The 14,631-nt window shown below is 46.7% G+C and overlaps 2 protein-coding genes across 3 annotated transcripts; one reads left to right on the top strand and one right to left on the bottom strand.

Moving 5' to 3' along the window:
• The first annotated feature begins 71 nt into the window (after positions 1 to 71).
• xpnpep1 (X-prolyl aminopeptidase (aminopeptidase P) 1, soluble) lies at positions 72 to 9,090 on the top strand. Of its 2 annotated transcripts, none has more exons than XM_029122445.2 (20): positions 72 to 192; positions 1,866 to 1,990; positions 2,248 to 2,311; positions 2,715 to 2,819; positions 3,173 to 3,265; positions 3,484 to 3,627; positions 3,892 to 3,987; positions 4,709 to 4,790; positions 5,094 to 5,304; positions 5,485 to 5,574; positions 5,667 to 5,717; positions 5,828 to 5,886; positions 6,266 to 6,343; positions 6,480 to 6,551; positions 6,846 to 6,906; positions 7,186 to 7,255; positions 7,358 to 7,531; positions 7,664 to 7,740; positions 8,260 to 8,358; positions 8,721 to 9,090. In XM_029122445.2, exons 2-20 carry the CDS (start codon positions 1,874 to 1,876, stop codon positions 8,838 to 8,840), a joined length of 1,863 nt encoding a protein of 620 aa, XP_028978278.2. In that variant the 5' UTR covers positions 72 to 192; positions 1,866 to 1,873; the 3' UTR covers positions 8,841 to 9,090. The 2 variants fall into 2 exon arrangements, with proteins under 2 accessions (XP_028978278.2, XP_012990767.3); XM_013135313.4 differs by lacking the exon at positions 72 to 192 and adding an exon at positions 1,036 to 1,140.
• Positions 8,424 to 10,887, bottom strand: si:dkey-246e1.3. Its single transcript, XM_010872751.4, has 3 exons — positions 10,686 to 10,887; positions 10,279 to 10,375; positions 8,424 to 9,561 (listed from the first exon to the last, which is right to left on the bottom strand). Exons 1-3 carry the CDS (start codon positions 10,870 to 10,872, stop codon positions 9,237 to 9,239), a joined length of 609 nt encoding a protein of 202 aa, XP_010871053.1. The 5' UTR covers positions 10,873 to 10,887; the 3' UTR covers positions 8,424 to 9,236.
• Between the last annotated feature and the right edge of the window lie 3,744 nt (positions 10,888 to 14,631).

Here is a 14,631-nt window from a genome sequence, read left to right as displayed (position 1 = left end):
GCTTGTTTCCTTGACCCACAGTGTTTTGAATGAAAAGAGGCGGGTCTCATCAAAGCATGGTTACTGGAAGAGGCTCTTGTCACGTGACATGAAACGTCAGCGATTCAATGGCAGCCTCCTGTTTTGTAAATTAAACACAAGGAACAGCTGTATATCAGCTGTGTGTTTAAACGACAGAATTTAATTTAAAAGGTAAAACCACAATTTATCGTTATATTATTTAATCGACTAAGAACATTTCTAAGTACGGTTGAGCTGCCCAATGCAAAATATCATTGAATGGGATATATCGTGTTGTGTTTTTGTAAATCGTCGCGTGCTAGCTAGCTTCACTTGCTACTCGTGTACTGTAGCCTCATTGGCGTTGTCTTGCTAGGCGGGCTAGCCCACGCCTGTTTTTGTGGAGAAAACAATAATGTGTAATGTCTTGTCTTATACATGCTGCTATGAACAAAGTATGACTCATAGTGTGTAGCCAATAATGACTAAGCGTATCCAATTATTTTTGCCCCAATAAGTAACTCTCGTTGAAGAGACCACTATAACGATGATGGAATGCCTCACCTACTCAAACTGCGGCACATTCAAACGCAATGAGTTAAGAAATAGAAAGATGCAAAAAATATATTATTTCATTAGTAATCGAAGCACCTTGCTAATTTCTACAATTTGTCGATAGCACGAAGTCCTATAGTAATTAGCTAAAGCGAATATTTGTTCCTCAAACGGTAAACAACAATCGCATGTGGGGCTCAGCCAATCCGTGAGCTTAGCGGTGTGTCTTTGTTAAGGCGATTGGATGACGACCAAGGCTCTGGCATCGGTAATAAAACTTCAGACCACCAACATACAACGGGATCCTTCTTAAATCAACATGAAACCTTGTGGAAGCTTTTGTACTTGATATTTTATATTTTACGTGTTAATTTAATGAATTATACTGTATTAAGAAAGCATTCATGGCTTCAGGTAAGTGAGTAGGTTGCACTTTGAGGCAAGACACAGAATCGTAATCTGTCAATATTTAACCCTGACTCAGTGTTAATCAGCGAGATTTGAGATCCAACCAGTTGTAGACTGACTGAGCTCTAGGTTACATTCGTCACATCTCATAGACAGCAGAAGAAAACATGGGCTCAGGTAATCCCATTATTATAATACTTTTTGGTTATTCACACTTCCAAGTTTTTATATGATTGTTGTTGGAGTTTATGACAGAAGGGCGGAACAAGGATGACAAACTGTCATTTGTTTTACCAAAATCTGCATCTGCACTGTTCTTCCAGCAAATGTGTTTTTGTAAAATGTTCATTGAAACTTCATAACAGTGTCACTACCAATGTGGAATTGCCCTTTCGGCTGAACGTCATATTACAACAATCGGCATAATCTAGCTCTAAGGGAGCATTTGTAGCCCGTCTACTGGGTTTTAAACCGTGGTATCTGTGTAGGTGTCCCGCATTTACAGCCACTGAGCCCTGGACTGACTGTATTTATCAGCGTTAGCATGGGCTTGAATCCAACCCGCTGCCCTTTGATTCACCCTACCGCAAACTCAAATTTAAACGAATCGAATTCATTTTGGAAAGCCCTTTTTACACCAGCAGCCCAAAGTGTTTACACGGGTAGATGCCTGCCCGAAAACCTGAGAACCCCGATGCACAGTTAACTAGGGGGAAAGAAAATCTCTTGTGAGTCATCACCAGCACTGCTGCCTGTACAACAAAACGAAGCAACGCTTATTAAATACTCGACGACTCTGCGTCGAGGCGAACGAGTACGGCTGCTGATGGGGTCCCGTCCCCGGGGGCAGTCGGTTCCACCCGTCCGGCGTAGCCCGTCTTTACCTCCCGTGTCCTCTCCAGAAACCGCCATGTCCCCTAAGATCACGGTGGAGCTGCTGCGTCAGCTAAGGCAGGCCATGAGGAACGCCAGGTACATCGCCGAGCCCATCCAGGCCTACATCATCCCCTCTGGAGACGCACACCAGGTACGAGACACACACACACACACACACACACAGTCGCGTCTCCAGTCACATGCACGGGGGGGCAAGCGGGGACCACTCGTTCTTATGATCACTGCTGGATAACAACCGTTCTTTCTCTCCCTCCCTCCCTCTCTCTTTCATTCCCTCTCTCTTTCATTCCCTCTCTTTCTTTCTTCTCCCTCTCTCTCTTTCTTTCTTCTCCCTCCCTCCCTCCCTCCCTCCCTCTCTCTCGCTTTCTTCCCCCTCTCTTTTGTCAGAGTGAATACATAGCACCGTGCGACTGCAGACGTGAATTCATCTGTGGCTTCAATGGCTCTGCAGGTATTGTGTGTGTCTGTGTCTGGGTCAGTGGTATTACACAGGCTGGTCTCTGTTGACGTCAGGCCATATGAAATCCACACTTCATGCAACACTGGCGAAGTTGTCGTTTTCCATAACTTGTGTTCTTGTGTCCCTTTGACCCCTTTGCTTAAAAGGCGAACTTGCATACGCCCTAATAAAGAAAAGGACATCCATAAACAAGGAATACAGGCTTTTACTGGTATTGAATTAGGGTCAGAGGTTGAACTCCATGATAAGACAAGAAAATCAGGCCATAGATTGTCTAGCTTTGAAAGAGCCACGACTAAGACTGCGTTAAGATGACGTGCCTAACAGATGTCGCCATAAAGGGAATAGGTATGTAGCCCTCGGTGGGTTGATCGCTTGGTTCACGTGTCTTCAGGCACTGCCATCGTGACAGAGAAGCACGCGGCCATGTGGACCGACGGGCGCTACTTCCTCCAGGCCTCCCAACAGATGGATAACAACTGGACCCTCATGAAGATGGGTAAACAGCAGTCACCACCACTACACCCTCACTGGCACACCGCCGGCGCCCAGAGGTAAAACCGCCGGGCCGCTGTGCTCAGCGGCCTCACTATACACTGGGCAGTTAGTGTGCTACTGCTGACGGCTGTCTACAACACAGGAACCGTTCAGAAAATGAACAAACATACCACTATGACCCTTCAGAAGCTGTTTTCAATATATGGCGTCTCTCCGCCCTACAGCCGTTAGATTAAATTCTTCAATGATGGCGTAACATCGATAGTAGATATCAAGTTATTAATCGTTACACAACTACGTGTGAGTTCCACCTTTTGGAGACTCTGCCTGTATATGCGTCTTTCCTGTGACCAGGTCTGAAGGAGACTCCGAGCCAAGAGGATTGGCTGATCAGTGTTCTGCCTGAGAACTCTAAAGTTGGAGTGGACCCCTGGATCATCGCTGCAGGTCGGTGTGGTACCGCTCCACGTGGACCTCAGTATCCCCCCACGCATCACATGGCCAACCATTAGTATAGCTCACATTAAATGGTATTAATCGTATGCGCCAGCATTTGTGTGTCATGGTTTCTCCTCGCCTCTGGAGCGCGCCAAGCCCTAACGCCGTTGTGTTTTGGCGCCTGTTTCCATTATTTCCACTGACCGGCCCGTGTGGCTTTTCCCCAGACCAGTGGAAGAACATGTCCAAGGCTCTGACCAGTGCCGGTCACTCCCTGGTGGCTGTCCAGGACAACCTGATTGACGCCATCTGGACCGACCGCCCGTCCAGGCCTTCCACACCCCTCATCACCTTGGACCTCACGTTTACGGGTCAGTGGCTCCTCCCTGTAGTCGGCGTTCGACCCGCCTGGGTGGGGCAGTAGGCTTCGCTAAGCCACCGGGTCACCTGGCGTTGTGGTGATTTGACAGTCGCCCACGGCCCTGTCGGAAACCTCCGTCCTCGTTGTCACGCTGACGAGGAAACGATGCGTTGTGAAATAGTCGGGAGATTACGTCTCAGTAAAATCAATCTCGTTCTGAGCCAAGTGCTGTAGTGCTTGTTTAATGATTAAATCCCTTAACCCCCTGTTCAAGGTCTGACCTGGCAGGACAAGATCACAGCCCTGAGATCCAAGATGGCCGAACGGAAAATCTCCTGGTTCGTTGCCACGGCGCTGGATGAGATCGCATGTAAGACTTCCTCTTGTAGTGATACAGACATCAAACACGCAATGTCTTTTCTTGTGTCAGTTCTCATTAAGTGACGTCAGACAGTGACGTATCTTACAGCCGAGACTTTAATGATTTACAATACACAGTATATCACTAGCTTTAGTTGTCACAAACCCAAGTTTTGCAGAGACATATGGAGTGCAGGCTTTTGTTTCAACCCAGCACAGAACTGAAATTGTCTATTGACCTGTCTGTATGTGTGTTAATGCTGGGCTGGAACGAATACCGGCACCGCCCAGTTGCTCTACAGGACAAAATTAGATGACTGAGCAACGCTATTGTCAACTTTATATTGCAATTACCTCTTCATCGAGTGATGGCAGAAATAGCCATTCGTGTGCGTCGCCTCTTTACACCGTAAAGGTGTGTTGAACGGATGAGACCAGCTGAGCGGTCCAAATCCAGCCATCATTGACCAAAGTGTGTCTGACGGAAGAGCTTTACATGGCATTTCCTTAGAGTGTGAGCGGGGCATTAATTTTGGTTATACTCAGACAACCCAAATAATGGCAATAGTATCCAGCTGGATGTTTTATGGAAAATAGCGGCGATGGATTTATGGAAAATAGCTGGGTAGCCTTTTCAAGTTCCGAGACAGTACTGAATTAGTTCAGGAAGAACAGGTGAAATCCTATCCATGCATCCAGGTGTAAACGGGTGGCATGTCTGACTCCACCAGGGCTGTTCAACCTACGAGGCTCCGACATCGAGTACAACCCAGTGTTCTTCGCCTACGCCATCGTTGGAATGAGCACAATCAGGTAAAACGGAAGTACGGCTGACCTTTCTCTGACCCCAGCATCTGTGGGTTAGTTAGCTTCCGCTCATGTTACATTGCGACAAGATTTAGTTCACTTACCTACTCCCATTCCTTCGTAAAGACGGCGGCACGCTCCCTCTATTGACAAGGACTTTGCCTTGACTACCGTTTCACTGTAATCCAGGCAGAAGTATGAGAGCAGCAATGATAAATAAACCGCAGCGAATACAATGCAACAATCAGAAAAATACCCAAATAAAGAGATCGTCCGAGAGAGCCAGGTGATGACCTCTGACCCTCGCAGGCTTTTCGTGGACGCCAAGCGACTAACCCGGCCGGCGGTGAGGGAGCACCTTCAGCTGGACACGCCCCCCAAGGCGGAGATGCGTATCCAGACCGCCCCCTACGAGTCGGTGTTCACCGAGCTGCAGGCCGTCTGTGCCTCTCTGGGGCCCAAGGAGAAGGTGTGGGTCTGCGACAAAACCAGCTGTTCCCTCATGCAGGTCATCCCCAAGGTGAGAAGGTCGCGTGACTCTGATGCCCTGGCCCTCTCAGTCTTCGGCCGGGTGGTGTCGGTTTGCTCGGTTTGAGACGAAGTGCCCCAAGCGCTTTATGTTTGGTTCCGTTTTGTAGGGGCCATTATGGCTGTGTTTGTTTTTGCAGTGCAGATGTTAACGTAACGCGTCTTTGTCCAGGCTCACCGAGCTCCGGTCCCTTACACTCCTCTGTGCCTCGCCAAAGCTGTCAAGAACGCCACCGAGATTCAGGGGATGAGGATGGCCCATGTAAGAGCCCAGCGCGTGTTCATTTGACTGGCGACAGCATTCTCATTATTTAATCGTTATAAACCTGACGTTTTTTTTTTTTCTTACGACAGATTAAGGACGCCGTCGCCCTGTGCGAACTTTTTGCTTGGATGGAGAAAGAGGTATTTCTTATTGGCCTGTCTGTTCATTGCTCTACGATGGCACGTTTGTGTGAAGGATGACAGAAGGTGCCGGCATGACTTTGTCGTCACCCGTGGTTATGGTTTTATAGATCCCAAAAGGCACAGTGACTGAGATCTCCGCGGCAGATAAGGCGGAGGAATTGCGCAGGTGGGGTTGTCCTATTCAATTTAACCATAACACAATGTTCATACGGTCAAAACGATTTAACCACACATGTGGATTTGGTGTTTTCGAATTAAATTCATACATTAAGCGGAATCAGTACATTTCCTTTTTAGAGGTTCGGTTAACCTTCTCCGCACGAGGCAATAGGAAAATGAGTCCGAGGTTTCTGTGAGGGATATTTAGTGTTTTGCCGCCATCTATTGAATTATGAACTGCACGTTCCTACTTCACTGTTGCTCATCTTCCAAAGCTGCCCGCTAGCTTTTCTGTTAAATATGGCGTCTTATGATGCCCTGTTTCTAAATGAATGAACGAAAAGCTAATAAACACTAGTGAAATGTAAACATTGTTGTTGTTGTAGCCAACAGAAGGACTTTGTGGGACTCAGTTTCCCATCCATCTCCAGTGTTGGACCAAATGGAGCCATCATACATTACAGGTCACTTCTGTTCATTGCATTGACGAAGGACTTTGATAGGGTGTTACAGTTTAACGTCAATGTTTCTGTGAAGGCGATTTAGATATGTTGCGTAATTATTTTCCCAGTTTTAACGTATTTCCCCACCGTCCTTTAGACCCCTCCCAGAAACCAACAGAACACTGTCCCAAAATGAGGTCTACCTCCTGGACTCTGGAGCCCAGTATATGTAAGTGATCATCTTCAACGTGCCTATGCTAAATACAATACAGTCTAAGCCTGGAATTCAAAGAGCTGTAATATGTACGTACTCTAATGTGGGCTGGATTTATACCAGGGCTCAATGTCTCAGGCCCAAGCCTGCGTTAAAAAAATTAAAAATAATTGTGTGGAGGGTATTCACATTTTTGGATATATTTTCTTATTAATGGGGAATCTGCAATTTGATCCCCTCAGCCCCGACCCACTCGAGCCGTAGGTTATGATACACAACTCAACCCAAGTTACCCGTTGTCCTTTGCAGGGATGGAACAACAGACGTCACTCGCACCATGCACTTCGGTACCCCCTCTGCTTACGAGAAGGTAACAGCCCCCCCCCCCCCCCCCCCCCCCCCCCCCCCCGTCGCAAACCGCTCCGGCGATTCACCTCGGTGTTGTCATAGAAACACGCCTGCCTGTTTCCGTTTCACTGCTGTGTTTTGTTCGGTGTGTCTTCAAGTGAGCATTGTCTGACACAGTGGCCCCACCCCCACTGTCTGATGCCCCTCCTACATTTAGTCTCAGTAACTCCCACCCCGAATGAATGACGTTTATGTTTGAGAAAATAAAACGTGTACCCCCCCCTCCCCCCCCGTCTCTCAGGAAACGTTCACCTATGTCCTGAAGGGTCATATAGCGGTCAGCGCGGCCGTTTTCCCGAACGGAACCAAGGGTAAAGCCCGGCCCATTGTGACGCTTTATTTCTCTGACTGACGTCTGACGCGTGAATGACCACCTCCGCCCCCCCCCTCGCCCCCCTCCCCGTCCCCCCCAGGCCACCTGCTGGACTCGTTTGCCCGCCAGGCGCTGTGGGAGTCGGGGCTGGACTACCTCCACGGCACGGGCCATGGGGTCGGCTGTTTCCTCAACGTCCACGAGGGGCCCTGTGGCATCTCCTACAAGACGTTCGCCGATGAGCCGCTGGAGGCTGGCATGATCGTCAGCGACGGTGGGCGCGAGCTTAATTAGCCTCCGTGGCGGTTTTTCCTTTCCGTGTTTTTTGTGTCTTTATCTTCACTCGTCTCGCTTTAGCAGTTAAAACACACGTGCGCACTTTAAACTGTTTGATTTCTTTACCCAGAACCCGGGTACTATGAAGACGGGTCCTTTGGCATTAGAATTGAGAATGTTGTCCTGGTGGTACCAGCCAACCCTAAGGTAAGAGGCTGACTGAGGAAGTAAAGCTGTAGAGAGGAGTGGAGAGGCAGTGAAGGATGTGGTCTTTTGGGTCAGATCATGTAAATGTAGGTGCATTAGGGGCCGTTATGGGGTTTTTTAACCACACAGGCCATAAACGACATCTTCCCAGATACAAGCAGCTGATCAAATGCCCAACATGTCATAGTGACCATGTTGGCATGATGTTTACAGCCCAATTAAAGGGCCAGAGCCCACAACCATGTGAACAGACACCCCATGTGGCCATCTTCCTACATCTGATGCATATACCGGTACTGGAAATGGGGGTGTGTGGGTGGGTGTGTGTGTGTGTGTGTCGTTTACCACTCTGATCCATTATATGCTCACCGGCTTTTGTATATCAATGCATGTCAGTGTTGTTTAGATTTGGTTTGCGTACCTGTCTGTTGTGGTCTACTAGCAGCACCTCTACAGTGGACACAGTTCTGGGTATGTTTCCAAGCACTTAGTGACTTATGGCCCTGACCGTGTCCTCAGTACAACTACAGGAACAAAGGCAGCCTGACGTTTGAGCCTCTCACTCTGGTCCCCATCCAAGTCAAGATGATGGACACCGGTCTCCTCACCCAGAAGGAGGTCAGTGTGTGTGTGTGTGTGAGTGTGTGTGTGTGTGTGTCCTGTTTCAAGAAGCACACTGTTCATTAAGGAGAGCCATTGGTTTATTTTTTACTGAAATGCAACATTGATTCATTTCTAATTGAAAGGAGGTCATTGTAACCCTTGAAACTCGGGTGGGAAGGTTGGTTGTTCGTGTTGAAGGAATGTAGACAAAAATGAAATTTTCAACCGTTTCAAGTTTGCTACATGACGGAAAGAACACGTTTGTGGTAATGTCCACACATTGCCTTAAAATAAAGGAATTCATAGGATTCATAACACGTTTGCCGTTTGGTTTGTTGTCACTTTGTGTGTGTGACACAATCTTTTGTCTTCCGCAGCGTGATTGGGTAAACGAGTACCACAGACAGTGCCGGGAGACAGTTGGGGCGGAGCTGGAGAGGCAGGGACGAAAGGAAGCTCTGGATTGGCTCGTCAGGGAAACCCAGCCAATTGTGTGAATGGTATTACGTGACGGACTCTCATAAACTAACATACAATTCTATTGTCACAGACCAAGATTGATCGGTTGCTCATCTCAGCAGTGATGATAAGTTTTACTTTTATCTTCTTCCTCTGAGAAGCTTTTACTCTCTATCGCTATGGCACTCTCTGGTCTGTTTATTTCACGCTAAGCTTCTTTTGTAAAGCACATCATTCATTTCTCAACTGTTTTATGACGATTCAATAAAAATCAAGTGTAAAAAGAAATATGTTCTTGAAATAACTTTCTCCTTTCAACCATTTCATGTTATTTCCCAAACGTTACACTGCGTGTGTATTCCTCCAAACCTGAACCAAACAATGGCAAAAACAACCCCACCCATCCTATTTGAAGTGGAACGGTCCACCCTGCTCTACAGCAGCATGTAGAAGTTGGGTGGGTCCAGGATGATACCATTATTGGGGTCCTTGGCGTAGTCGTGAAACGTTAGCTTCTCGTACCGCTCCATCCCACGGGAGGCAGTATTCTGGCCGGTTTCCTCGTCCTCCAAGCCTATAGGTAGGGGGTTACTGTAGATGTAGTAGATCCCGGAGTTGTCTTTAGGTGTGTCCTGCCGTCTGAAGTATGAGAGAGGGTTTCTGATGCTTGTGGATCTCTTAACTGCTTTGATGTCCACGGGGCTGACTGCAGTGTTGCACTGCACGGCACTCTCATACACGTGGGCCCTCTTGGACAGCCTGGGGGAGGAATGTGGGGGAAGGGGGCAAATGAACCCATGCCCAGCATGTGAACAGAGTACTGAACAATAAGGCATGAGGTGTGATATATGGCCATTATACCCTGGCTAAGAGCTGTTCTTAGGCACGACACATCAAGGAGTACCTGAACACGATGCTTAGCTCTGGTATATTGTCAATATAGCACAAACCCCTGCAATGCCTTATTGCTCTTATAAACCGGATTAATGGTAGTTTATATAGCATTTTCTCCCATCTATGTCCTTATTTGGTTCAAGCCAGGCTTCTGACTGGGATATGGCAACAAGTGTTTCTGAAAATGACTGCAGTTCCATCATATCTCCAGTCAGTGGCGCTGTACGTCTGAATAAAATGGCACACTGAGATCAAACTGTCACCTGGGGCACTACAGGATTCAATAATAGCTGTAAAGGTTATTCCTGTTGGTCTTCATATATTTTATTTGACATTGGACTAGGATTACTTTAGATAAATAAATACGTACACTTTGCTTCATGTGAATACAGATTTGTCCTGTGCTACTCCATACTGCGCTATCCTTGCCAGAACTAACAATTTTTTTTGGAGTCCACTCTGCTGTGTTCCTTTGGGATGAGAGTGTCTGCCGATGTACCCAATGTTGAATTGCTAGGTGGCCTTGCGGATCATTTAGGTTATTGAATGGCATTTTGGGTAGTGTAGTCCAGCTACCCTTACCTTCTGCGGTTGTGACAGGAAATGCTGCAGTACATGCCGGTGATAATCAGAATACACAAAGCCAGGGACATCAATGTGATGTTGAACGCTTTGAACTCTGGGAGTAGGAAACCAAACATGTTAGTGTGATGATGTCCTCTGAGAAGAGACAAATATTTTCAAACAAGTGATTCTTTTGCACATTGCTGTATGTTGGCCTAGCATAATTACATCTCAAGTAGCGAGAAAACGGGTGAGGGAGATTGAAATCTCAGCAACAAAAACTGTATCTTCAACATTCACACTCAATCAATGATAGTCAGGTCGGCAGAGTTCAACTTTTCATTAAGGTTGGGTTCAACATTGGCCCCTGGTTATACCTGGTAGCGGGCCAGCCAAACTCCCAACGCAAGTTGTGCTTTTCTTACCGTAAAGGACAGAGTTGTCATCTTGGTCGACTGGGCTGAGGGCTGTGGTCCTGTTCATATTGAATGCCGTTACGTTCACACCCGCGTTGTTCCCGGACCCGCTCGTGTTGTTTCCCATTGGCATCCACCACAGACTGATTCCCAGCCTCAAGCTCCGCTCACTAATTTCAATGGGCCTCGACACCATGTGACCAGCCCCCTACTGGCTTGGCTCTGCTCCGTCGTCGTGGAAACTTGGCCCCTCTGTCGCCCCCGGCCTTTGTTTTGGACCCTTTTTAGGACGTGTACCCCCTCATCCCCAACACCCAGCCCTTTTAACATTGTACTCCCCAATATCACATTATTTATCGTCAGTCTAATGACGTCTATTTCGAGGCCAACAACACCCCCACAATAAGCCAGGCCCGGACCGACGGTATATATCACCCAGGTTCTGGCGTTGTCATTGGCGACACAGCCGCCACCGAGCGTCGGCCAGTGAATGTAATGATAGCAGTGTGTCGCGCCATGGCCTCTGTGAATACGAACGTACAGCGTGGACAATGCATCACGTATCGGCTTCTGTTCATCACATCCGGTCGAACAAGGGCTTGAGCGCACTACGCTGAGCCCCATGGCACCCTGCACCCCTAACCAGCGCCCCACGTTTGACCGGAGCCCTCTGTTGGCTGTGGTCACCCTGGTCAGAGGTAATGCTCTGTGCACTGTGGGCCGTTGGAGATTCGGCCCGGCGTCGTAGCAGGGAACCATTGGGCAGCTGCCCGGTTATCTCCGGTGGCGTTCCCGCGTGAAATCAAGCGTGAAGAGTTGGTAGAAGAACAGAATGATGTCTTTGTCTCTGTCTGCTCTCTGGGCCGCCAAAAGCCCTGTGTAACCACGGGCGGAGGCTTGTGTCACCTCGGATTTGGGTCGCAGTTCTGACTATGAGCATTAGTCACAAACTCATACTAGCCTCTCGGCCAACCCACTGGCATGTCAGAGATCTCTCCTCCTAATAGGCATTTTATTCATTTTTTTTTGCCTTTGTGTTCATCCCTAGTTAGAGGGCCTTTTGGATGCTTTAAATTAAAACCAATCATAGTGTTTGGGTACAGTATTAGCACTGTATGTAGTGAAACCGCTTAAATTCCTCAGAGACGTCCAGAACAGTCCCATCGTAGAAGTCGATGATGTAAATTAACATATTTTCCATGCTCATCTTCAATGTGCCTTAATTATGCTATTTTAGACGGCGACTATCAACAGACCGTCCCCGGAGGCTTCAAATATAACTTTCTGTTTTCCTCCTCTTCTCCCGGGGGTTATCTTCATGGTCATATCCCACCAAGCTAATTGCAATGAGAAGGAAGTAGAGGGAGAACGGGAGCCCTCTAGACATGGATGTTTGGAGGGACAGTCCTCCAGCTCCTCTCCCCTCCGTCAGCCTATGGGACGTGGGAGAAATAGTTTTGTTGTGTACTCTCCCTGTGGCTTATATCACTGTGCTTACCGAGTCCAACTGGACAGCAACCAGACCGGCTACTGTAAACTGGATGGGGCACCAAAGGCCATTGGGATGAGCGCTGATTGTGACTGAAGGGGTTGCCTGGAAACGCAAACAGAATGTTGGCATGCAACACATTCAAAAACAGAACAAATGAGCCACTTCCCATGACATCCCCCTTGGCCTCTAAGCGCTGATAACAGGACTGTTTGGAATTTGGATAAAGGGCTGTTTTTTGCCTCAGAATCCACTAGAGGTCAGTGTCGTTGTAATGAAAACACCAGTTTTGAGGGAGGTAACGCTGTCCGGCAGAGAGATTTGTTTTACCTCCAAGTAGGGATGGCATTGTGTTAAAAATAAATGAATAAATAAATGTACAGCCTAATTTGTACATGCCACAGGGTGGTCTGTGAATGTATAGCATGCATCTGCAATGCCGGACTTTCAGCTGAGTGAGAGTTTAAACTACCATTTATAGCAATAAACACATTAACAGTTTTTAAATGGACAAAAAGCAACATGGAAATCAGGCATGAACATACCATAGCCTATTATTTTAATATACCATAGCTTACTGGACGCAAAATATTTTCATCTGAGGGTATTTGTGTGGCACTGGGTGGTAATGTTTATTTGAGCCGCAGTTGGTATGCATGATATGCACCGTATAAGAAGCGTGGGAAGGAGGGTGTCTGTGTGTGTGTGTGTGTGTGTGTGTGTGTGTGTGTGTGTGTGTGTGTGTGTGTGTGTACTCCATTTAGGAATTAAGTTACTGACACCTGAATAATGCTGATGTGGCACTTTATGAACCCTTATTTGACCCGAGGACATTCCCACATGCTGTCCCTTTAAATGATGGCAGGTGTGTAATGACTTCTGTTTAACATGAGTTTGAATGTGATTGGTTAATTCAGAACACAGCCATATCCCCAGTTATAAGAGGGTGTGCAAACCTATGCAACCATGTTATTGTATGGTTTTTGTTTTTCCCCCTCAAAGATTTCAGTTTGTTTTTCAATTGAATTGTTAACGTTGTAGGTCACATTAAAAGTGGAAAAAGTTCTGACATGATTTATCTTTGTCTCATTCTTTTACATCACAAGAACCTGGCATTTTAACAGGGGTGTGTAGACTTTCTATATCCACTGTAAATACAACTCTGGAAAAAATTAAGAGACCACTGCAAAATTATCAGTTTCTCTGGTTTTACTGTTCATAGGTATGTGTTTGAGTAAAATGAACAGTTTTGTTTTATTCTATCAACTACTGACAACATTACTCCCAAATTCCAAATATATTGTCATTTAGAGTGTTTACTTGTAGAAAATAACTGGTAAAAATAACCCCAAAAATATGCATTGTTTTCAGACCTCAGATAATGCAACGAAATAAAATGCATATAAATTTTTCAACAACAAAATACTAATATTTTAATTTAGGAAGAGTTCAGAAATCAATATTCTGTGGAATAACCCTGATTTTTAATCACAGCTTTCATGTGTCTTGGCATGCGTCCTGGCAAAAAAATTCAAGTAGCTCGGCTTTGTTTGATGGCGTGTTACCATCCATCTTCCTCTTGATCAAATTCCTGAGGTTTTCAATGGAGTTCAGGTCTGGAGATTGGGCTGGCCATGACAGGGTATTGATCTGGTGGTCCTCCATCCACACCTTGATTGGCTGTGTGGCATGGAGCATTGTCCTGTTGGAAAAAACTATTCTCAGAGTTGTGGAACATTGTCAGAGCAGAAGGAAGCAGGTGTTCTTCCCGGATAACCTTGTACTTATCTTGATTCATGCGTCCTTCACAAAGACACATTTCACAGTGGGTGCAAGACACTCTGGCTTGTAGGCCTCTCCAGGTCTCTGTCTAACCATTAGACTCCAAGGTGTTGGGCAAAGCTGAAAATTTGAATCGTCAGAGAAGATGACCTTACTCCATTCCTCTACGGTCCAATCCTTATGGTCTTTTGCAAACTTCAGCCTGGCTGTTCTTTGCTTCTCATTGATGAAGGCCTTTTTTCTAGCTTTGCACAACTTCAGCCCTGCCCCATGGAGGCTGTTTCGAACCGTCCTCGCCATGCACGTCACCCCAGCTGCTGTTTGCCATTCTTTTTGTAGGTCACTTGATGTCATCCTACGGTTGTTGAGTGACATTCGAATGAGTTGACGGTCATCTCGGTCAGTGGACTGTCGTTTTCACCTTCTGACAGTCTGCAGCTTTGTTGTCCCCAATGTCTGTTGCTTGACCTTGTTCTTATGAACCGCCGTCTTTGATATTTTCAGGATTGAAGCAACCTGACGCTCACTGTATCCCTCTGCCAGTAAAGCCAGAATTGAACCCTTTTCCTCACTCAAAGCTTTTCTATTAAACTCTTTTGTCATGCTGAATAGTTATTTATTTAATTAAAATGACCTTTGAGGTACTACTTGCACTGCTTTTGCCATCCAACTGCTCCTATTGCA

Source organism: Esox lucius, chromosome 9 (genome assembly GCF_011004845.1).
Source record: "Esox lucius isolate fEsoLuc1 chromosome 9, fEsoLuc1.pri, whole genome shotgun sequence".
Taxonomy (NCBI): Eukaryota; Metazoa; Chordata; class Actinopteri; order Esociformes; family Esocidae; genus Esox; species Esox lucius.
This window is presented reverse-complemented; position numbering and strand designations above follow the sequence as displayed.

Bases quoted from the DNA above. Each gene is read 5' to 3' on its own strand.
- xpnpep1 (XM_013135313.4), top strand. The intron at 1,991-2,247 runs GTACGAGACACA...CTCTTTTGTCAG, and splicing joins CCTCTGGAGACGCACACCAG to AGTGAATACATAGCACCGTG. The intron at 2,820-3,172 runs GTAAACAGCAGT...TCCTGTGACCAG, and splicing joins CTGGACCCTCATGAAGATGG to GTCTGAAGGAGACTCCGAGC.
- si:dkey-246e1.3 (XM_010872751.4), bottom strand. From the start codon at position 10,872: ATGGTGTCGAGGCCCATTGAAATTAGTGAGCGGAGCTTGAGGCTGGGA. The intron at 10,376-10,685 runs GTAAGAAAAGCA...TCCTACTCCCAG, and splicing joins TGACAACTCTGTCCTTTACG to AGTTCAAAGCGTTCAACATC. The intron at 9,562-10,278 runs GTAAGGGTAGCT...TTCCTCCCCCAG, and splicing joins TCCTGTCACAACCGCAGAAG to GCTGTCCAAGAGGGCCCACG.